The 25,826-nt window shown below is 36.9% G+C and overlaps 1 protein-coding gene across 1 annotated transcript in view; it reads right to left on the bottom strand.

The window, feature by feature from the left end:
- Positions 1–25,826, bottom strand: part of LOC109417794 (protein GDAP2 homolog) — a gene marked incomplete in the record, with an annotated part of 284,578 nt that overhangs the window by 157,834 nt on the left and 100,918 nt on the right. Inside the window, 1 exon segment of the mRNA XM_062853548.1 lies at positions 14,482–14,606. Coding sequence (XP_062709532.1) covers positions 14,482–14,606 — 125 coding nt within the window.

The following is a 25,826-nucleotide window of genomic DNA, read 5'->3' on the forward strand; positions in this document are numbered from 1 at the left end:
CAAAAACCAACATTTTGTCATAAGTTCTCGAAATATTGATCAATTTTCATAATTTTTGGAGTGGAAGACTCCTTTTCAAAAAGGGTTCGAACAACCTTGACACCCGAAAGAAATAATTTGAATTGAGCTCAAAAACTTCAAAAGAAACTCTTGCCCCACTCGAACTTTTGCCCCACTTTACTCTAAGGACTGTTCATTTTATAAAGAGGACACCTTATTTGTGTGATATCTTTTTTATTTTTCAATAAAATCATTATCGGTTTTTTGCATAAATTTCCATAGCTATTCTACAGTGTAGGAAAAATATAACATTATACAAATTGTCCTTAGTTATGGAACTGAAGCGGTTTTCGTTAAAACTCAATAAAACCACATTTCTCAAAATTCTACACAACTTTCCACATACATAACTTTAAAATTTTCATGAACTTTTCAGTGTGTTGGGATCTAATATTATTCTTCTAAAGGTAGAGTGTAATACTTGGTCAGTTATAATGCACCAAGCATTATACAGCTTGATATAGTGAGTTGTCTTGTTATCAATGAAATTGATAAAAAAAAACTTATTTAAGTCCAGTGATGCAATAACAGTACGGAATCAGTTCAAAATTTGTCCAGTATAGAAGAGAATCGCACTCTAAATGATACCGAAGAAAAATATACTTTAAAGTACATTTTTCATCATAAATTTAATACTTAATGATGGCCATAATGAAAAATTGCATACTTTTTGCTCCATAAATGCAAGTTTTTGATTCTAGAGAAGCTTATTATTATTTATTTTCAGCAAGGTCTGACCCTATGTGATTATATACCTTATTTGAAAATAACTACATGCTAATTTTTTTTTTCGACATCATTGTTAAGTTGTATTTGCAATAGAGTACATCGTTATTTAGAAGAACCTTCAAAGAACGAAGCTGTTTGATCTCCGGTAACTGCCATGAAGCACAGTAACCAAGCCAACAATGCTATCAAGAAGCGGTTTTCTGCATTTGAAATGGCATTATTAGTACTTTCGACTAGATCCATTGAAAACATTCAAAATTTAATATTTTTATACATTTTTGTTTAACAAATTAATTTTATTCTGAAAATCGAGTCCAACTTGTAACTTTAATATCTCAACAACCATTATTTCGATTAGGTTTATATTTTGCCAGAATATGTATCACTCAAACTGCTGCAGCATGGCAAACACTTTTATGCAATTAAAAACGATACACCGATGTTTTACAGAAATTTTGTGTTTATCTTTAGTTTTTGGGAATTGAAAAATTGATCTCTCGAAACACTTTGCCACATTTCTATGAACTTCAATAATTTTAACCCAATTTATTTATGGTTATTATCTGCTAATATAATGTACTGAACAACTAACCAAGGCTGCTCAAATTTGAACTACGCGTTTTCTTTTTATAGCCTTGCAAAGTTGTCCTCTTTATAAAATGAACAGTCCTTATAAATCGACTCGTAAATCATACGTTTGATCGTTTCGGAAATGTTGCCATTTGCCATATTATATTTTCATGCATGTCATATAAATACCACAGAGAACAGATATCCAAGTCCAATCTGAATTTTGTGTAAGGAATATTTCATCGGCAACACAAGTGGCAATAGCGTGGCGCTGCAATCGATTAATTACCCATACTAATTGAATTCACCACTTGAAATGTTTCAATTCACCACTGACTGTAGGAATATGGTGTTTGGCGGCGTTAGTGTTGTCACCGTGTATTGCAGACTACATCCCAAATTGGACTATCACACTTTTTTTGGTACCGTAACCCCGTTTTGATCTTTGATAATGCGGGTAACATTGATAGTGCGGCAGGCATTGTGTAATTTATCTTATAACCAGGGATGGCGTGTCACGCAGAAACTGTGCCCATTTACGCTCATCTTTCACTGAACTTCTCACTTTCATTTTTCTTACAAAAGAGAAAGAGAAAAAACGCACAATAAAATGTACATAGTTTCTCTCACGCAGAGTTTTTGTGCGGGTGATTAGAGTGCTGCGTGAGAGCAATGAGAGCCCGCAGATCATAATCCCAGTGCGCAATTTCTGCGCGCACGCAGAAAAAACAGAACTCAGTGCACACGCAGTGTGTTCAAAGGGGTCAGTGTTGTTTAAGCATTTGGTGAACCGAAAGCATGCCAGTGAGTCCAAAACCAGGGGTATCAAATCCTGTGATATCAGAGACAAGCATACGTCTTAAGCTGGTCAAGAACTTACAGTTGATGGATATTTTGGTTCCAAATTCCACCAAAAGGCTGTGCTCAAATATATCAGGAAAATTTGCAAAAAAATGCAACGAAATTTCAATCTCATATATCTCATGATCCTGATTACTTAGAGAGTTGGTGTCTTCGGCAAAGTTGTTTGGCTGGTCAAGGACTAACCGATAATAAAACTTAAGATTCAAAATTCCACCGCTAGGCGGTGCTAGTGAGTTAGCAAATTTTGTTTTTCATATATATCAGGAAAATTTGCAAAAAATTGCAACTAGCGCCGCCTAGCTGCAGAAACTTGAACCAAACGGTAATTATTCTGAAAGCCCTTGATATACCAAACAATTTTGCCGAAGACACCATCATTCTAAAGAATCAGAGTACTGAGATATGTGAAATGTAAAATTTGTACGCTCTCTTGCGCCGCCTAACGGTGAAATCACGAATCATACAGCCCATATTGTGAAAGCCCATGACCAGCTGAACTACTTTGCCGAAGAAACCAACTCTCTAAGTAATCAGGATCCTGAGATATATTGGATGGAAATTTTGTCAGTGTTGCATCTGCTTGTCTAAGATATCACATAAATCACAGACAAATGGATATGTGACACTAACGAAATTTCAATCTCATATATCTCATGATCCTGATTACTTAGAGAGTTGGTGTCTTCGGCAAAGTTGTTTGGCTGGTCAAGGACTAACCGATAATAAGGCTTGAGATTCAAAATTCTACCGCTAGGCGGCGCTAGAGAGCAAACAAATTTTAAATTTCGCATCTCTCAGCATCCTGATTTTGTAGAAAGATGGTGTCTTCGGCAATATTGTTTAGTAGATCATGGGCTTTCAGAATAATTACCGTTTGGTTCAAGTTTCTGCAGCTAGGCGGCGCTAGTTGCAGTTTTTTGCAAATTTTCCTGATATATATGAAAAATAAAATTTGTTAACTCACTAGCACCGCCTAGCGGTGGAATTTTGAATCTTAAGTTTTATTATCGGTTAGTCATTGACCAGCCGAACAACTTTGCCGAAGACTCCAACTCTCTAAGTAATCAGGATCATGAGATATATGAGATTGAAATTTCGTTAGTGTCACATATCCATTTGTCTGTGATTTATGTGATATCTTAGACAAGCAGATGCATTTGCTACTAGACGGCGTAATAGTACCTTCATACTCCCTGTGGTACACACAGTATTGCACTGGAAGCACGACTGAGTGCGCACTCAACGAATTTTTGTGTGCACATTTTCTGTGCGCACAAAATGTGCACGCAGAAACTGAAAAACATGCTTGTTCTATCATTTGTTTGAGCACTCATTTTGAGTGTGCCGCTGATGGATGCCAGAGAGTGAGCGGCTGGTTTGTGTGTGAAAAAAGTTGCGTAGTTCACCCTCGCTCTCGTTGAAAGTCGTGTGTAGAGTGTATGTTTTCTCTTCTCACGTTTCGCACTGAGGAGCATGCCATCTCTGCTTATAACTATGATTCCTTCAAACAGTTGATAAACGTAAATCAATTCTATACATATGAAAGTTCATCTTAGACGAATTTTCATTAAAATTTAGTTTATATACAACTTTTTGGACAAAAAATAAAAATTGTTGATATTTTTGTCATTTATCAACCCCTTCAAACAATCTGCTATACGACTTCGTTTAAACTATTTTTTCAATGAATGGACTCTTATTCTCGATAGATTCATCATAGCAGATTCCAAATCTGGCCTTGAATCTTTCAACGAAGTGTGTTTTTATGAAATGGAAGCAATTTTGTAAATTTGGATATTAATCTCCATACATTGATAAACGCCTAAAAGTATGCAATGCACTTGTAATTTCATGTAGATAAATATGTGTTGTTCAAAATTTGTTAATAAAACATTAAAAAACTACTCAAAAAAAGAAAACTAAGCATGAATAGCATGTAATCATATGCTGATGTACCGTTAAGCATTTATTATTACAAAGATAATGAGTTTTGATAGCTAAATTTATTGTGTTTTGCACTCAATACTCCACAAACCCATTTTTATATGTAGAATTTAGTAAAAAATCCATGTTTTGATATAAAAATTCTATCTTATATATTCCATAAGCCTTCTCTCATCATGTTCATACTCCTAAGATTTCAATCTGTGATTATTTTTTGAGATTTGATGTGTTTTTAGGGCATTATCAAAGTTACCGTCAAGGCGCCATTCACCGTGGGGGCTCCATTCACCGTGTGCCTTCGAATATTTTTTCATTATCTCCATATTATGATTGAATGATATGACAATTTCCCTTCAATTTCACCAATACAACACTAATGTATTGTTACCATGTCAAAACGCTCATTAGAAACATTTAAAAGTATCATTTTGACACTAAAGTGCGTTTACATGAAGCGGGTTTCTGCTAGTTCACTGCATTCATAGTGAAAAAACGAAAACTGCGCTAAGGTGATTTAAGCGATAAACTAAATGTAGTAACGTTTTTATTCCACCAAGAAGCAATTAAATTCACATATCAGGTATGTATTTTGCATTACCGAAGTAAGTTTAACAAGAAAGTACGATTACTCGTTCTTTTTAATTGCAACAAAAAGGCACGGTAAATGGGTACCCTAAAAATCAATGGTCTCCATTCACCGTGCCCCATATTGTCCCATATATCTAGGAAAAATCGAAAATTTGAACATTCGTTTTTCTAATAAAATCTTGCAAGTTATTACTTGAAATGTATTTAAACGAAGAAAATTCCCTTGGCTGGGTTGTTTTGATCATTTTTAAACAAAGTAGAATAAAATTTTTCACACACGGTGAATGGGTCCCTACTACCACGGTGAATGGTGACCTACCACGGAATTAGGCGACCCTACTACCCTTTACTAATTGTACTATATCACCAAATTTTGTGAAAAATTTTCTACTTCTGTGGATATTGCTTTAATTTCAACCTATAATGAAGGCAATTAAAAGCGGCACCAACAATGTTTATGAGACTGGCGTCAAATGACAGCCCTTATTTGCCCCGAATCCTCTTAGATCCACGGTGAATGGTGCCTTGACGGTACCCCAAAATGAAAATCTGATTTTCGGTTATATGAAAAATTAAAAGTTATCCTAAATATTTCACATTATCGAATCTTTTAATTGCAATTGATAACTGATACCCCAGTACTTGTTTTAAAAATATAAAACTCGGGGAAATACTGTTACATGTAAAAATATTGAGAAAATTCGCTGAAAAACTATCAAAGTTACCCCATTTTACGGTACTCCTAAAAAGTGTGATAAAACTGCACATTTGCCTCGGATCGTCTCGACGTCTTCGGTGCACTTATTCCTCTATTTACAAGTAATAAGTGCACCAAAGACCTCAACTCGATCCGACTTGTCCCTGCGCTGCAATCACACTTTGAAGGTGTGTGCACACTATTGTGTCAGTCCAATTTGGGGTGCAGTCAGCAATATTGGTTTGCAACCTTATTCAAGTGAAGATTCAAATCCTTACACAACTTTCTGAATGAAATTTGTTCTAGCCTGGATGTCTGTTCTCTGTGTAAATACCGTCTTTGGGAGTGAGAATGGGTCAAAAATGCACACTTCCACATTCAATGTTCAATAACTTTTGCGTCTTTGTATGAAAAAGTCCTTCGATGATTGGAATATGATCTTTGTTTATGCGAGCACAAATGATGAAAAAATATATGGAGTTCGTCAATTGTTCTTAGAACTATAAGTGTATAAAAATTGACCCATTCTCACCCCTTCAAAATCTCCGGTATTTGTTAAGAAATTTTCTGTGCAACTCTAATTTCACCGTAAGATTTTCGACTGGAACTTCAATGTTTGGGAGATTTTGGCTTTCTCAGTCTAGGGAATCCAAACGATTAAATTGGCATTGCCCGACGTTTCGGCCTAATTTATTTGGCCTTTTTCAAGGGTAAAGCTGTCTATCGTTTTTTGTTATAATTTATAACTAGTGCCACAGTTTCTTTTGGAGCTTCTTGTAGCATTTCTACACATATAGATTTTGGGCGAATTTTACAATAATTTTGGGAAGGGACGTAGACACTGCTTTCGCACATACATCAACAGTTGATGAATGTGCGAAAGCAGTGTCTACGTCCCTTCCCAAAATTATTGTAAAATTCGCCCAAAATCTATATGTGTAGAAATGCTACAAGAAGCTCCAAAAGAAACTGTGGCACTAGTTATAAATTATAACAAAAAACGATAGACAGCTTTACCCTTGAAAAAGGCCAAATAAATTAGGCCGAAACGTCGGGCAATGCCAATTTAATCGTTTGGATTCCCTAGACTGAGAAAGCCAAAATCTAATTTCACCTTAAAATTTTAGAATTTCTTGAATAATTTATTGGTGTCCCCCCTCAAAATGTTCAATTTCGACCAAAATTTTCCGAGGGGGCGGTGACATAAGATAAAATCGAAATTTGTGTCAGCCTAATTAAAAAAAGTAACCCAAATTCTCTAAAAATTATAAAGGGTGACTTAGGGTATCAGTATCGGCAGGTTTGTTCTCTTCGGCATGAGGGATTTATGTCGGCCAAATTGCCTGAAACTTGATCATATTCAGCTTGGTTGGGAAGGATTTGATGCCAACTCTGAGTTCAGCAGGTTTCAAAAAAAAACCCCATGACGAAGAGAACAAAACTGCCGAAAATACGTAAGTTCTCCTACTCTTCAAACATTCTTTCAAGATTGCGAAATTCCTGGAATTCCTTCCCGATACATATTTCTTGCAAAGGTTTTCCGATATACTTCCAGAGATTCTCGCTGGATTCCTCCAGAAGATCCATCCAAAGTTTCTCCAAGAATGTCATTGGTTGAGCCTCGTAGCCATGCGGTTAGCGTTCGGATGGATGAGGGTTCGATTCCCGCTTTGAGCGATGAAATTTTTCACGAGAATAGCTTCTTATCCGTAGCCACTCCGTGTTAAGTTTCGTTCAATCGGTACAGACGCCGGCTGAAGCCAGTGTTCGTGTCTTTTTTAGTGGTTTTCCGGTATAGCTATCCATGTCGGGATTTTAACTGACAGTTTTCCGATATTTCTCTTGTTTTCCACGCGGAACTTCGTCCGTGGCTGCTTTCAGGATTCCAAGAGGTTTTCAGTATTCCTCCTTGAATGTCCTTAATATTTCTTCTCGGGATTACTATTACCTAGAACTTTTTTCGAGATGGTTAATTTTTTTTCAGGTTTTCCCTGAAATTGCTGTCGAGATTTCTTCAATAACACTTTGCGGAGTTTCTCGTAGGATTTTATTTGAATTCCCTCGAATATTTCTCCAGGAATTTCCTATAAGGTATTTCGTAAGTAATCTCAGGAGACATTCTGAGGAAAACCCGTAGAAGAATCCCTGCAATAACTTTGGGAGAAATCCCTAAAGGAGTATCCAGAATCTCGGGACAATTTCTGGTAAAGATTCCGGAAAGAATTTTGGGAATAATGCAGAAAATATCTGTAAAAAAAATCTCAGGTGGATCACTGCATGAAATCCGGTACAACTACAAGGAATAGCCTGGCTCTGGCAGAATGCAAGAGAAGAATTCAATGAGAAATATCAGCAATAACTCCTGTGGAAATCCCAGAAAGTCCAGGGTAAATTAAAAAAAAAAAACTCTGAGAGACATATAATGTAAAACTTTAAAATAAACCTCGCGAAAACTTTCAAGAAATTCAATTGTTTGAAGATATCACAGGAAAACAAGAAAGAAATCCCCAAGTAACCATAAGCACTATATTTCGCCTTTTTTGACACAAGGCTATTAAGCGGCCAACATAGAGCGTGTCGGCCCCTTATTAGCATTATGATAGTTTCGATGTGAGTTATAGTGTCTCGTGGTTACTTGGGTCTGTTGGAACTCTTGCAGTAAATTCGTGAAAACTGCTTCAGAAACCCTTGGAGGAACTTTAGTAGAAGCCCCAGGAATAACTCCTTTAGCAACTCTGAAAGAAATTCTGGGAAGCTCTTCTGGGGAAGTCACACCGGAAGGAATCGTTTAAAATTTCCATGAGGGTTGCCGAAAGAAATTCCACGATTTATTCCGACAGAAATTCTTATCGAGTATTCGGGATAAATTCTGGTAGAAATCCTACGAAGATTTTTTTGAACAAAACACTGGAGGAACTCTTGGAAGAAATAGCATCTCCGTGAAAAACTCCAGGAGAAATTGGTTGGAATTCAGGAATCCTGGAAGGAATCCGGAAGTATACCTTTCCGGAAAAAAAATCAAAAAGGAATACCAAGAAAAATAGCGTCAAAAATGCGTAAAGAATTTTATAAGAAATCCTGGGAGACATTCTAGGAGGTATTTCTAAAGAAGTTCCAGAAAGAAACCCTGACGGAATGTCTGGAAAAGATCCTTGTAGTGAAATTTATACATGGATTTTTACTACCAGGTTTTTATTCATACGACTAAAATGTTTTTTTTTATCGGAGTAAAATTTCCCTGCGTACTCAAGATTTTCCCTGTTAAATAAAATTCCCTGAGGATTCCCGGTTTTCCAGGTTTTTCCAGGTAGTAGACACCCTGAATGAAAGGCCGGGTGAAACACACAAGCCAACCATGGCTGGTGTGAACTCAAATTAAAAAAAAAATGAACATACATTAACAAACTTCGCAAAAGAAACACAGATGAATTACTTTTCAAAATATAATATAAATAAAGAGCCAATTTCTTTTTATTACACTACTTGTCCTTATCTTTGAACAGATATAGGTCTTATTCGACCGAGACTGGTACGCCCCTGAAGCACCGAATGTTTAAACTAATTATCAAATTAAAGAAGTTCTACTTAAGTAGAAACGTGAAAAATATGTTCTACTAAAAAGTTCAAAAGTCATAGTAAAGTGAATGATTGAATGCTGTTTTTTACCTTAAGACCCTTTTAACTCTAAGGGGTTGCGATGGGGATCGCGATCGGGGGACATTGTTCGAAGGAAAAATTGACAAATGACGCATGTTTGGGGCAGTGGCGATGGGGATCTCGATTGGGTTGCATTGTTCGGCGGAAAAAACAAAAAGTGATGCGTGTTTGTGGCAGTTGCGATGAAAATCTCGGTCGGGTTGCATTGTTCGACGGAAAAGTGACACGTGTTTGGAGCAGGTGCACATTCTTCTTCCTCATGAAGTGATAAAAATGGATGCACACTTGGTAGCAAATAGTATTGCAGAAAATTGAAGGAGTTAAGGAGTGGTTGCGGTCTTCCGACGACATGGAACTGGGTGAGATCATTCCATTTTTTTTTTCTTCACATACTAGAAGACGTTGGGGTAATTTCGCCAAATTAATCTTGTAGCTCTGGTTCTGGCCTAATATTGAAGCGATAAAATGTTAGAAGAAAGTGATTGCAGTTCACAACAATCGTTGAGTAAATTTAAAATAATTGGCTTAATTACCTCAACGGCTGTCGATCACAGGTAACACATGGAACTACTCTTAGTAAAATACATAATTCGAAAATAGCTATCTAAGCTTGAAAGTTTATTCTCCGTATACTCTAGGTTCAATACTGTGGGAAACGCGCGACTATTTCCGCGAGTCGGTCGGTTTTCTCGGTAGGGAGATGGGGACGCGAATATTGAATGCGAAATCAGAAGCACGCGATAACTTTCGTGGAAGAGTCAGTTTTCACGGTAGTGTAAACGATCAATGCGGTGACGCGTTTAATATAGAAGGATCGTTGACGTATGTGCATTGCCCTTACTATCGCGACCAAATAAATCATAATCGGGATGAAGACCATGTCGTGTATTTTCATATAACTAGTGGATCATATCACCTACCAAAGGTGGCTCCAAGATCCACACCCTACCCTACTAACAAATACTCCTTCCCGAGACAACTGTGGGGATGCTGTGGATTCCACGGTTTCTAGCAACAACGGTTGTCTAACTAACATCCCTTCCCCTTTCCCGATGACCGTAAGGACGTGGCCGGCACCGTTCTTGACTCTCGAATTGTGCACATTGAGAGTGTGTAGCTAGTCCCAAGCACCATTCATTGGATCTCTGTGCAACTTTGGTTGTTCTGGCTAATCACGGAGTAGTAACTACGATGTGTACGGTTATCTTTGCTTTGCTTTGCTTTGCTTAAGACCCTTTTAACTCTAAGGTATGGTGACTTTTTTTTTCTTTTTTGAGCATTTCTCTTTTATTGCTATTGACTCGGCCGTTGATCCAACTTACTACAACTCGACCGTATGTTTTTTTTTTTTGGAGATTTTTATCGTTTTTTTTTCAGAGAAAAATCAGCTTCTGTGAGTTTTAAATTGAGAAAAAAGAACACATATCAAGTCGAAGCATATCTGAACCATCGTAATAACTTAGAGAAAATTTATACATTTTCGTTACGTATGATCCTGAAATCAGTTATGATCGACATACTTAAGCAAAACTTGTATATTTAAATCTATTAGTTTTCTGCGTATGTTCAGGAACCCGTCTCCCTGAATTTCGTGATTTGTGTTGTCACATAAGTGCAGGTCTACTTAATAGTACTATCAAATAAATCACACGTATACTTTTGTTCTCATCAAACTTTGAAAACTTGTATGAAGCGTAGATTTTGATCCGACTCTTTTCCTCGATAAACTACTGGAAACTGGGTCAACCACAAACAGAAACATTTGGTTCATTGAAGCGACTTGGGAAAACATTGACTTTGCAGTATGAAAATGAATAAAAGTTGGTCAACCGTCATAAAAAAAGTGGATATCCGGCAAAATTTGCAACTGTGTTTTACCAAGGTGATTGTCAGCTCCATGTAAGGTTTAAAAAGATAAATAGCACAAAAAAATCCAAGGCAGAGGTGTAATTGACGTCATTCATACTTATAAGACCAGCTTAGTCAAAACTAAGGTGGCCAAAGACCCTTCAAGTAAACAACCAATGTCAAGATCAATTATGGTAATGAAATATGCGCACATGTAGTGTAGTATGCTTCACTCAAGTAATCTTGAAAACATTTTTAACCTACTCATGCACTATTGAGCATATTGGCACTGGTCTTTTTTATCTGACCAAGCAACACCCAGGCATCACTTTCAGTTCTATGCCCGAATATTTCTTGTAGGGTTTTTCATCTAATTCCCGTCTAACTAAGCGCCGACCAATAGTGATCGAATTTATTCTTGCACCTCGCCTAATGGCTCATGGTCAATTTGGGATCAATTAGTAGTTTATAAATTAGCTTCCACATCATGTGAAAAAATATAGCGAAAGAACTATAATTTCCTTAAAATAATAAGATTGAATAATTCGTCCCATTAATGCTAGAACTAGGTAACTGGTTTTGCGAAATCGCGAGCAATTTGTTTACATCTGAACGTTCACCACAATAAACAAAAGTTTATCGATTGAAACTACTAAAACACATAATGATTCTTCTTTTAAGATCAACAAAGTGTTTGTTTTATAGCAGGATAAGTTTTACCAGCCATTTTTCCCCGTACTTCCCAAAACGAGTTACCTAGTTCTAGCATTAAGGGGGCGAATTGTCCCTCGAATTCTAGTCCACGTCTATTTCGGGCACAACTTGAATTAAGTTCTCGGCACACCTTCTACGTGACACTATGCTACATAGGATGGTCAAAAATTATGATTTGACCGTAGTTTCTTCGGAAAATCGGTCAAATTCTTCGCAATCCAAATCAAATCATATGTTCTAAGTACTTTTGAGCAGAAAACTTTTAAATTGAGATGGATGTAGCTTTAGAATAACGACCAGAATATTTCAGTTAATATTTTTGCCCACCAGATCATAATACGTCATCACAGTGCTGCAAAGAAATCGACAAGGGTTTTTTATTTGGGCCTAACTGACATTGTCGATTGCTCTTCATCGATCGTCCCTTTGTGTTATTACAGAATCTGTATTGAGTTTTCCAAAGATCGTTTGGTTCAAATACGCAGGGGACGACTATATCTTGCTATAAAACAAGAAGAATAATGATTTTAGTTTGTTTTGATCAAGTTTTTAGCGAACGAGAGAATCGATGAAGAGAAATCGATCATGTCTAATGAAAATTCATTGTCGAAATTTTTCTCTGAAGTTGTGAAATGCGATGTTTTGTATGCAGAAAACCCACGCACACATTTGCTTGCATCCTTCCAAGACAAAGTCAACTTGTTGTTTTCATTTTACCGACGGGAAAAAGTGATTTATTTAATTAATTGAACAGCTTTTGCTGCATTCTGCAGCAGTGAAAACCAACTTTGAAGTGCCACAAAGCTTGTGTGGGGTGTGAATTGAATCAGGAGTAGTGAAAATTGAGCGGCGATGAAGAACAATTCGGATAGCTGCTGCTTTGGTGCGATTGCCTTCGTCGTACGCAAAACGAGGCAAATTTTCAACTCGTAGGTGGAGTGAAATTGAAACGTGAAATTCCGCGTAATTATTTGATTTCCTGTGCTATAGGGGCTGATTATTGATAGTCTACATCTTTTTGTTTCAATCTGATGAATCATTGGTAAAGATAAGTTGGAATATCTGTAGTTATTGGCTATTTCCCGTCTGATATGACGGGAATACGCGCATATGACGAAGTAGATTTTTACCCTACTTAGTGTACACAAACATATGCACGGCAAAAGAAAATACTTTTGAAACAATTACTGAAACTACAACAGATTTTTTGTGTGAATATTGGGTCATCAGGCCGAAGGCCATCAGATCTAAAATTGTTAGACCGAACAAACGCTGAGCTGAATCGACGTTAAATCGATAAGATAAGCGAATAATTCACTTAATATTAGAAAATTGAAGAATTTCAGAAGATTGAGTGAGTAGTTGGTTCACGAAGCCAAAACAAAAAAAAGTTATAGAGGTAATCACGTTCAAATGTATGTGTGCCTTTTTTGTAGATGTAGTTGTGAAACTGCGAGGAAAATATTTGCACTCTTGCCCCGGACGTTAGTTTTATCATTATTTACCCGTTTTACCCAATTCGATTGGGTAATATGGTGACAATGGGTATTATCGGCAGGTTTGTTCTCTTCGTCATGGGGGGTTTTTGTCAGCCAAATTGCCTGAAACTTGGCCATATAATTCAGCTTAGTTGGGAAGGATTTGAGACCAACTTTGAGTTCAATAGGTTTCAAAAAAAACCCAAAGACGAAGAGAACAAAACGGCCGAGAATAGGTAATTTCCCTTATTTGCATATGCAATCTGAATAGCCTTTCATTCGGCGTGCACTTTTGTGTGAGGAAAAATTTGCGCTAGTGTTCGTGTGTTGAAATGTCACTTATCTCTATTGTCTGGTTATTGCTGGTGGTGCCAACTAGTGGTACTTTGCCTCGAACTACGTTTGGCTGAACGCCGTTTGGCCAAAAATAATAATGAAATAGAGTGACAATATTACTGTTCCCTACAGCAGTATAACAAAAGTATATGATTGAAACAAGGAAAAAATGTTGATAAAAATATAAGCGGTTTAAATACCATCTACTCCCTAAAACGTGAACTAGAAATAATAAGACTATGATTGCAGTCAAATGAAACATTTCTCATGATAACAATAGGCTATATGAAAAAAAAAAACTGAGTAAATACTACTTAGATCTCTGTAAAGATTAACAGGCTTCACATAGATTTACTAAAGAGTATTTACTTAGTTGTATTCATATGGCCTATTGGCAGTAAGAATGCCACAAAGCTCCTAATCAATAGTCCAAAGAGAACAGCCTATATTCACAGGAAAAACTTGATTCTAATTCGGCAAAACGACCCTTTCGGCCATATGACATTCCATCAAACAGCTGGACACCATGCAAATCGCTTTAATCCCACGTAAGGGGTGATCCATGAAGTACGTCACGCTTAGAGGGGGGAGGGGGGGGGGGTTGTGAAAGTGTGACAAGCATTGTACTAAGTATAGTAAAAACCCGTACGAAGGAGGAGGAGGGGGTCTAAAATTCCCTATTTTAGCGTGACGTACTTAATGGATGCCCCCTAAAACAACGAAGAACGCCTTTTTTCATCAATAGTAAACGACCACTTATTAACAATCAATTGTCATGAACATCAGCATGTATTGTCGTCTACTAGATTTTATTTAGGGGAATGTCCATAAAGTACCTTATGCTTTTAAGGTAAATAGTGGTTCTCGAAAGTGTGAAATATTACTAGAAGTAATTCATGAACATTTCCTTATCAACTTGAAACATTGTCCCACTTTCAAATGATCCTTTCTTATACCAAGATAATATTTATTTCTAACTTTGTCGGCGGTACTCACCTGCATGTGTGTGAACGAGTGCGTTCCTCCGGTCAGGTGGGCGGCCAGGCTGAGATTGATGTTGTTATACTCCACATCGGAACCCATCTCCAAATCGTGCGGACTGGTATCGGAATCGTCGTCAGCTAAAAGAGAAATGAAACCGCTGTCAGTGGGTCACGATCAAACAAAGATTTCAATTGGAATTCCATAAATCGTACACGAAAATTCAAACGAATCGTTTATCATCTTTGCCCGAGTATGTATCTCTTTGGTACTGTGCTATCCAGTCGTTGCTGTCGTCGGTCAGTCAGTCAGCCTTTCTCCCGGGGCTTGCTTGCCAGGCGAAGGAGCACAATTTGCCCAGATCAAATTGTACTTGAGCTTTTTACAACCGACCGATCCTATCCACCCCCTCTTCCCGGTGCTGGATTGTTTCGCGATAAAATTCTTTCTTTCTGGCACAAATGGCCTCGTCTCTTGCTCGCTCGCTCGTCAGTTAGCTTGAAGCGTAAACATCACCGATCACCGACCAGCGTGAGGCAACATTTTATATTTGGCTTTCCCCCGCTCCAACCACGCGACCGGGCCGGACTGATAAGGAATTTGCACTGTTTTGTTGGGGACCCGCCGGGTTCAGCATCCGCCGCGGTAGCAGTTGCACACAATTTGCATCCTCTTTGAACAGAGCCTGGCTGGGATCAGATGAGAGCGCGCCACCATCGACGAACGAAAACAAACTGACTGGAGACGTGATCTTCTGGAGCAGCGTGATCGCCGAGTTGCGACGTATAGGAAATGATATGGAGAATTGCTGCCCGCCCATATCTCAAGTTATGCTCTGGTATGATAAACTGCTACGAGAGAGAGAGAGAATGCAGCTTCTGGAGATTTGAGCCAGGGCTGTCGACTTTGGCGGAGAGTTGATCAGTTAACGAGCCTCGATCTTAAATCTGGTTGAAAACTTTGTTTACAATCAATTTTCAATACCTTAACACTATTGTTGTCGTACGCATGGTACCGTTTGAATGCTGCGGCCAGTTCCGCCAAGCCAGCAATTATTGTCTACCGTTCAAGATCAATGGTTGATCATCAACCTCGGCTATGTTGGAAGAATATTAAACGAAACATGTTAACACGATAGCATACAAATCTCCCACAAGTAGCCCCTTCCATCTTGCCTTACTCGAGACTAGAAATTACGTGCGCGCACAACCAATCAAAACACAAAAGTATAGCAGGTTGCCTGCTTGAAGGCGTAGTATGCCGCTACATCGCCCACACACTACCGTTAGATGTAGCAAGGCAACCGCTACACAGTGGTTCCATTTGTTCAGGGAAGCGGTCATAAATCATTTTCTTCGTTTTTTGAAGGGCAGAATCATTATAAGTGACCAGAAATAGCATGGTATGACTAAAAAAAGTATATTCCAGTGCATTTTCATGACCATCACTTGAAAAATATGAACTTTGAACATTTTCATTTATGATAAAAATGAAAATATCATTAAAAAGCCTTTATTTTGCACAGAAATATGTAATCAAATATTTTTAATTATTATGAAGAATGGGTTCGAATTCTGAGGAATTCCAGCTAAGTATTGCACGTTAAATAGGCTGACCAGATAGTAACAAGATAAAAACGGGACATATGAGCATAAAATACGAGAAATAGGGCGAGATGGATCTAGGCCTTAGCCAAGTTGAAAGACACCAGCAAAGAAAAAAAAACGGGACATACAAAATGTTTAAGGCTGAAATTATAAATTGTTTCATATACACATCATGGAACGATTATGTTTCAAAAGTTCTCAGATATACACATTCGTGTAGGTACTCTTATAAAAGCAAAATACATAGGATTAAAAACCTGCGCGTGTAAGCAAAGTTTTGAGACCACTAAAGTTATCTTCGAAATTATGCTAAAAGATAACGCAACAAACATTACTGCTGTACAATAGACGAATAAGCCGCTCTTAAACTTGATTATAAAAATTTTGGCTGAATAAGTTGTTATTCAGCTATTCTTGTTACTTGATATGGAATCAATCAAACAATTAAAAAGCTAAAGCGTGCAAAAGTTAAATAATTATAAAACAAAGAAAAGACATATAATTTTGATCTTTTTTCCGCAGTATTAAAAAATAATTTTCAACAAACTTCTCAGAAATTTAATTTTAGGGACAATTGAAGACAGTAAGATTCATAACCGGTTCGAAAATAAGAGTTGTCATAGCCCAAATCACATGTTATTCATCGCCTCTTAATTCTATTATGTTTGCCTAAAAGTTGGAGAAGCCATTTTTATGTGATTTAAAACCATAAGAATAATCAAGTCTGAAAAACTTTCAAAACTTAAATCGCACCAAAAAAATCATAAGAATATGTCTTGAAGTTATATTTTTTTTTTTGCTATTGAAGAATGACTGAAAATGCTAAAAATTCTGTATGTTTATTTTTGAATGTAATTATTTTATGATTGTCGTAGTTTGTTCTGTTTTTATTTTTTCTTTATATTCATGGGCTACTATTTCAGGAGACATGTATGAGATTCTTGAATATTTTCATTTTTCGTATTATAAGTCTGAAATCTCTAATTATGTAAAAAGTGTTGATGTCAATCAAAGCTTCCGATAAATCACATTATTGGAATGATTATGTTGTTTATCTTCAACTCCTTTCTGCATGATTGAGTAATTTCCCTTTTGATTCGTTGATTTAGAAAAAATAGAGAATTTAACATTTTATTTTAGTAAATTCCTGAAGAATCTTAAGGGCATATACTAATGTAATACAAAATTATAGCTAAAAACAATTCACAAACTACATTTTGAACTTGTTGAGAATTTGAATAAGAGTACGAAAAACCTATTGAATTGTGAATTTCAGTAATCTCTTAGGAAATACTTCTGAGACTGCAAATCACTAATATTTAACTAGAAATTTTAACAGGATGAACCTTTCCCAAGTAACACACTTGTCACCGAAGAGTCACGGCGGCGCAGGTTTTTGTTGCGCAAAAGTTACTGTGACTTACTTCTAACAAATAAACACTTACTTGCTAGAAATAAGTTGCAGTGACTTTTGCGCAACAAAAACCTGCGCCGCCGTGACTCTTCGGTGACAAGTGTGTTACTTGGGTTACTTCTTAATCAAGAAATGAAAGTCTCTCTAATAAAGACAAATCAATCAATTAATCAAGAAATATCTGTTTTGTTGAAAAGAGTAATGAAAGAAAAATATGTCGATACATTGTCTTAATAAGTTAAACTTAACTGTTTTGTTTTTGTTAACACTAAGATGCTCGTTTTCCGAAGAATACGGAACATTTTGATCTTTTCCCACAATACGACGGGATAACCCTAAAAGGTCATAAAAACGGTACTGTCCCGTTAAATACGGGACGTATGGTCAGCCTAACGTTAAAACATGTATAGTGCGACAGTATCATAATAGATTCTTGTGAATAGAATCAGTATTTGCATTATTATTGTGATTTTATTAGTACGTTTCATTTCTGCTGCAATAAAATAAATATATGAAACTTAAGATTTTTTCTCAGAAATAAGGTAGTTTTCAATGTAGAAACACAGAAATATCATCACAAATCGAATCAATATGTATAACTACAGTACCTAATGCCCAAAAGTAATAATTCTGAAACAACAACCTCCTAATGTGGCTCCGATCCTATCTAACTGGACGCAGTATGTCTGCAAAAATTGGTGACCACATCTCTTCGCCGTTCACAGTATGGTCCGGCGTTCCCCAAGACAGTCATCTTGGTCCGTTTCTTTTCCTGTTGTATATGAACGACGTCAACATTATCATTAAATGCATGAAACTTTCATATGCTGACGACCTGAAGCTGTATTTCTCGATCAAGCAACGTCCCGATGCAGCGTTTCTACAGCACCAGCTTGAAACCTTTGCTGTTTGGTGCTCATCAAATCGAATGTCACTAAATGTATCTAAATGCTCTGTCATATCATTCGGCCGTAAGAAGTCCATTCTCCACTTCGAATATGCTTTGGAAGGTGTTCGGTTGAAACGCGAATCGACAGTCAAGGATCTCGGAGTTCTGCTTGACTCTAAACTGACATTTAAAGACCATGTCGCTTACGTCGTCGCCAAGGCATCGTCGCAGCTTGGCTTCCTCTTTCGCTTTGCCAAAAAATTTAAGGACATCTACTGCTTGAAGTCGCTATACTGTTCAATTGTACGCCCCATCCTGGAATACTCAGCTGTAGTCTGGGCTCCTTACTACAACAATGAAATTAACCGCATCGAAAGAGTCCAGCGCAAATTCATTCGTTTTGCGCTACGCCATCTCAGTAGTCTAAGATCTCACCCGTTTCTCAATCTTCCACCTGCAAACACCAATTACAGTCTACATGAGCCGGTTCGTGATATGTCCCGTTTGTTCAATACTTGTTATTTTGTATTCGATTTTAATGTGTCACGTTTAGTAAATAAGCGTAGCTTTAAGCGTATCTTCTGTTAAATTTAGTTGTAATAATGTATCTTTCGTTTTTTTTATGTCATTGGGGTAAACATTTTATCTGTTGACTTTATGTGTAAATAAATAAATAAATAAATAGTAACAATAGTGCAATTACAGAATCAATTACTTCTAAATTATTTCAAACAAATATTCAGGATTAATTCACAAAACGTACGTAAAAGGAAATTTTTCAACCATAAAAATATTGCTTTACACAGTTATATGTCATATAATTCATGGACCTGCGTTTTGCACAATGAAAAAGGTTCAAGTATTTGTCCAGTCGTATTTGTTTCTTACAATTGCATTGGAGTTTCTATCCAATAATGCAGTACGTGGAATTTTATTGAAATATAGTTCTACTCAATAAAAGAAATATATACAAATACCCGTCCTCATTGCAATATATTCGACGCCTGCAATAGTATCAAAGAAATCAATTTGTATACTAGGATTTGACGTCAATAAATTGATCAAATATTCCGATTTGGAAAGGGAATACGAAGAGTTATGTCCAGTAAATATTACTTAAAGAACGTATTTTCTCCTTCTTCTTCCCGCACTCTAATTTCAGGTACTGGATGGATTTTGAGGAATTTTTGTAAATGTTGTAAATGCACATTTTTTTATCAAATTCGACAATTACAGAGGTAAGTTTTGACGAGGCCAAATGAGAATTGTTGTTATGCAACTATTCATACCTCAAGTCATATATACCTCCAGAAATGTATTTTTTGTTCATAATTAAAAAAAAACATTTTCAAAGTTTTTTTTTCAAACAAAATGTCCCTCAATTATTGTAAAAAAGCATTGAAATATCTCCTGTAAAAAATTCAGTCATTTTCATACGCATTTGAGACAATTACAGAAATACTAGTATATGTATATAATTTTGTAGTTATTTTAATACATATTTTTTATAAAAATAACGGGTAACTTCCAACACATCCTACAAACTTTATGTAGATATTTGCAGCTACAACCTTCACAGATCGATTCTCCTACTTAAATCTGATCATTTGCTGGCGGACGATTGATTAAATGTGGTTAAGAACATGTTTGAAATGTTACATAAATTTTTATTATGTATATATTCTATGGGTAAAATTATGTGCCTATTACTCACACCCCCATTGGTCCAAAAACATCCAGTTTCGCTTTTTGGCGCTTCGAATTGGAAGATTAACATCTATTCTGATTCACTGCGTTGAAAACCAATTGAAAATCTACTTAGTTTCGTTATACGAAGACGTGGTGTACAACTCAAAAGTCATGTGATTTTTTGACAAATTTTGAGAATGTAAAATTGCACAACAGTACCCACGCTCTCAAGCAAAATATGCAACAGCAACTTACATAAAAATGGCTTTTCTGCATTCTTGGAAACATAATTGATTTAAAAAATATACAAACTCATGAATTAGAAAATCTGTTTTTCGATTTTTGGCCTATGGTGGTACCACTGTGCGCTACCCGAGCAGAAGGGAATAGCAACAGCATAATACACCGCTAGCCATGATGGTCTCCAATAGCGGAAGGTCCGAAAGAGCTTGAAACTATTGAGAAATCATCATGTCTACAGGTCGTAAGCCCTGATAAAGTGTGGAACGTTTTGATGGCTGTGATCCCTGACCATCATGTCAAAACCCAGGGATACCCAAGTGACCATACTGTTAGGGTGTAGGGGTTGCATGTGTGAGGCGCATATATTGACAGGCATTGCTATGGACCGTTAGGGCTGAGTAGGGTCGAAGAATGGATCTACGATTGCTGAATTATACTGAAAAACTCGTGATTCAGCAGTGGTGGCACCGCTTTCCGCTTTTGTTCGGCCTTGGTGGTTTGTGTGGGGTGGTGCGTGTCGGTGTGTGTGTGCTTTGTGCGTGTGGTGCTTACGGCTTCAGCAGGGTGGTTACTTGGGTAGTGTGGGATAATTGGGTTTGGGACTGAGGGGGTCGTCGTTGATAAGGCCGACATCATTGAGTGCTCAGTGTTGGCGGTTGTATTGGTGACGATTTCTTCAGCCTTAAGATCTCATTTATACCACGCACAGATTTTTGGGAAGAGGGAGTACTTTGTAATGCAAGAGAGGGACTTAAACTCTGCGTTACGGGTTGGGCGAGGTCATGCAGATAGACTCAACCCAGGTGACCGTGCGGCTCGGACAGTGATGCATGAATGAGTGCGGTGTGGGTGAGGTGCGCTACCCTGTGGGTGCAGTTGAGTCCGGGTTGGAGTGGAAAGAGACCCTTCTCTACTCTAGGTCGGGTTCGGTTGTACGGGCGTGGTAGTGTTTGTCTTATTTGTGCCGTGTTGTGCGTGATTTGCGGCTCGAGCTGTGTGGTTACTTGGGAAGTATTGTGCTCTGTAATCTAGATTTTGGTTTTAAGGTGAAGCTAAGGCTGGGCTGTGCCTCGGATTTGTTGGGCGCAGGTCGGGAGAGCTGGTGGCAGTTTGTGCTGGGGGGTTTACTCGATTGGTTATTCACTGATGGTGGCCAGTCGATCGACTTATCGGCGCTGCCTGTCATTTGGTTCTTGGGGTTTGTGCTCTCGAGGTTCGGGGCGTTGCTTCGTTGTATCTTCGCTTTAATACTAATATTCCTTGTTTGATTTAACGGACTGTTTTCTACAGGCGTTTAACTCATTCTATTTCATAGATTGCCAAATTTAAGGGTAATGGTTCAATAGGGTGTTAGCTATCAGAGTGGATTAGAACGAGTTGGCGCCTACAATACACCAACACTGACACACACACTCCAATACTTACACGCACACATGCACCTACAACTAGCTGTAAAAGACCAGTGGGCGGGACAATGGTGCCTACCCAACAGTTGTAGGTGGGGTGTTTGGCTTAGCTACATGACTTGGTCCGGCAAGCCCATAAACATCAATTGGTAGACGTATTGCCTAGTGAAAAGACAACGCAGATGGGCGAAAGCCAGGGGATGCGTTGATAATAGCAGAATAGCAGAATAGCAGTAAATTCCTGAAGAATCTTAAGGGCATATACTAATGTAATACAAAATTATAGCTAAAAACAATTCACAAACTACATTTTGAACTTGTTGAGAATTTGAATAAGAGTACGAAAAACCTATTGAATTGTGAATTTCAGTAATCTCTTAGGAAATACTTCTGAGACTGCAAATCACTAATATTTAACTAGAAATTTTAACAGGATGAACCTTTCCCAAGTAACACACTTGTCACCGAAGAGTCACGGCGGCGCAGGTTTTTGTTGCGCAAAAGTTACTGTGACTTACTTCTAACAAATAAACACTTACTTGCTAGAAATAAGTTGCAGTGACTTTTGCGCAACAAAAACCTGCGCCGCCGTGACTCTTCGGTGACAAGTGTGTTACTTGGGTTACTTCTTAATCAAGAAATGAAAGTCTCTCTAATAAAGACAAATCAATCAATTAATCAAGAAATATCTGTTTTGTTGAAAAGAGTAATGAAAGAAAAATATGTCGATACATTGTCTTAATAAGTTAAACTTAACTGTTTTGTTTTTGTTAACACTAAGATGCTCGTTTTCCGAAGAATACGGAACATTTTGATCTTTTCCCACAATACGACGGGATAACCCTAAAAGGTCATAAAAACGGTACTGTCCCGTTAAATACGGGACGTATGGTCAGCCTAACGTTAAAACATGTATAGTGCGACAGTATCATAATAGATTCTTGTGAATAGAATCAGTATTTGCATTATTATTGTGATTTTATTAGTACGTTTCATTTCTGCTGCAATAAAATAAATATATGAAACTTAAGATTTTTTCTCAGAAATAAGGTAGTTTTCAATGTAGAAACACAGAAATATCATCACAAATCGAATCAATATGTATAACTACAGTACCTAATGCCCAAAAGTAATAATTCTGAAACAACAACCTCCTAATGTGGCTCCGATCCTATCTAACTGGACGCAGTATGTCTGCAAAAATTGGTGACCACATCTCTTCGCCGTTCACAGTATGGTCCGGCGTTCCCCAAGACAGTCATCTTGGTCCGTTTCTTTTCCTGTTGTATATGAACGACGTCAACATTATCATTAAATGCATGAAACTTTCATATGCTGACGACCTGAAGCTGTATTTCTCGATCAAGCAACGTCCCGATGCAGCGTTTCTACAGCACCAGCTTGAAACCTTTGCTGTTTGGTGCTCATCAAATCGAATGTCACTAAATGTATCTAAATGCTCTGTCATATCATTCGGCCGTAAGAAGTCCATTCTCCACTTCGAATATGCTTTGGAAGGTGTTCGGTTGAAACGCGAATCGACAGTCAAGGATCTCGGAGTTCTGCTTGACTCTAAACTGACATTTAAAGACCATGTCGCTTACGTCGTCGCCAAGGCATCGTCGCAGCTTGGCTTCCTCTTTCGCTTTGCCAAAAAATTTAAGGACATCTACTGCTTGAAGTCGCTATACTGTTCAATTGTACGCCCCATCCTGGAATACTCAGCTGTAGTCTGGGCTCCTTACTACAACAATGAAATTAACCGCATCGAAAGAGTCCAGCGCAAATTCATTCGTTTTGCGCTACGCCATCTCAGTAGTCTAAGATCTCACCCGTTTCTCAATCTTCCACCTGCAAACACCAATTACAGTCTACATGAGCCGGTTCGTGATATGTCCCGTTTGTTCAATACTTGTTATTTTGTATTCGATTTTAATGTGTCACGTTTAGTAAATAAGCGTAGCTTTAAGCGTATCTTCTGTTAAATTTAGTTGTAATAATGTATCTTTCGTTTTTTTTATGTCATTGGGGTAAACATTTTATCTGTTGACTTTATGTGTAAATAAATAAATAAATAAATAGTAACAATAGTGCAATTACAGAATCAATTACTTCTAAATTATTTCAAACAAATATTCAGGATTAATTCACAAAACGTACGTAAAAGGAAATTTTTCAACCATAAAAATATTGCTTTACACAGTTATATGTCATATAATTCATGGACCTGCGTTTTGCACAATGAAAAAGGTTCAAGTATTTGTCCAGTCGTATTTGTTTCTTACAATTGCATTGGAGTTTCTATCCAATAATGCAGTACGTGGAATTTTATTGAAATATAGTTCTACTCAATAAAAGAAATATATACAAATACCCGTCCTCATTGCAATATATTCGACGCCTGCAATAGTATCAAAGAAATCAATTTGTATACTAGGATTTGACGTCAATAAATTGATCAAATATTCCGATTTGGAAAGGGAATACGAAGAGTTATGTCCAGTAAATATTACTTAAAGAACGTATTTTCTCCTTCTTCTTCCCGCACTCTAATTTCAGGTACTGGATGGATTTTGAGGAATTTTTGTAAATGTTGTAAATGCACATTTTTTTATCAAATTCGACAATTACAGAGGTAAGTTTTGACGAGGCCAAATGAGAATTGTTGTTATGCAACTATTCATACCTCAAGTCATATATACCTCCAGAAATGTATTTTTTGTTCATAATTAAAAAAAAACATTTTCAAAGTTTTTTTTTCAAACAAAATGTCCCTCAATTATTGTAAAAAAGCATTGAAATATCTCCTGTAAAAAATTCAGTCATTTTCATACGCATTTGAGACAATTACAGAAATACTAGTATATGTATATAATTTTGTAGTTATTTTAATACATATTTTTTATAAAAATAACGGGTAACTTCCAACACATCCTACAAACTTTATGTAGATATTTGCAGCTACAACCTTCACAGATCGATTCTCCTACTTAAATCTGATCATTTGCTGGCGGACGATTGATTAAATGTGGTTAAGAACATGTTTGAAATGTTACATAAATTTTTATTATGTATATATTCTATGGGTAAAATTATGTGCCTATTACTCACACCCCCATTGGTCCAAAAACATCCAGTTTCGCTTTTTGGCGCTTCGAATTGGAAGATTAACATCTATTCTGATTCACTGCGTTGAAAACCAATTGAAAATCTACTTAGTTTCGTTATACGAAGACGTGGTGTACAACTCAAAAGTCATGTGATTTTTTGACAAATTTTGAGAATGTAAAATTGCACAACAGTACCCACGCTCTCAAGCAAAATATGCAACAGCAACTTACATAAAAATGGCTTTTCTGCATTCTTGGAAACATAATTGATTTAAAAAATATACAAACTCATGAATTAGAAAATCTGTTTTTCGATTTTTGGCCTATGGTGGTACCACTGTGCGCTACCCGAGCAGAAGGGAATAGCAACAGCATAATAAAATATGTTATTTTGGCAAAATAACTGAGTAGCGGGAATAGTTATTTCCATGTTATTAACATAACATATCATGTTATAAACTTGTCTGTCATAAGCGGCAAAATAACAAAAATCATAACAAAAAAATGTTCCTTGAAGACCAGTTAAATAACACGTTTTGTTGGTTTCAATAACAACTTAATAATAGGGAATTTTTAAAATATTTCAATAACAAATTTTGAAATGAATAAGTTATTGATAATAATCAAAAAACAAAATAAGTTAGAAAATAATATCAAAATCAAAGTGGCCTCGATGCAGTGAAAAAAACTTCTTTTTTGATATTTTTGTCCGAAATGTGTAGTTTATCCTGGATCCAGCTGATCCAAAACATAAAATAGCTAACACTCTATTGCACTTTCTATATACGCAATCGTACCCAACTGAAACCGAAAAAAAACAAGCATTCTTATCAAAGTGCTTCTGTTACAGTTAGAATGTTATGTCAAAAAGAAGAGGAAGGGAAACTGATGAGAACATATTATTTTCTCATCAGTTCCTCGCGAAATGCTGTGGACAACGTCAATCTTGAATGGTTTAGTTTTGATTGCAAAGCTTGTTATTGTTGTGCTTACATTGATCAA

The sequence above is a fragment of the Aedes albopictus genome, chromosome 2 (assembly GCF_035046485.1).
Source record: "Aedes albopictus strain Foshan chromosome 2, AalbF5, whole genome shotgun sequence".
NCBI lineage: Eukaryota > Metazoa > Arthropoda > Insecta > Diptera > Culicidae > Aedes > Aedes albopictus.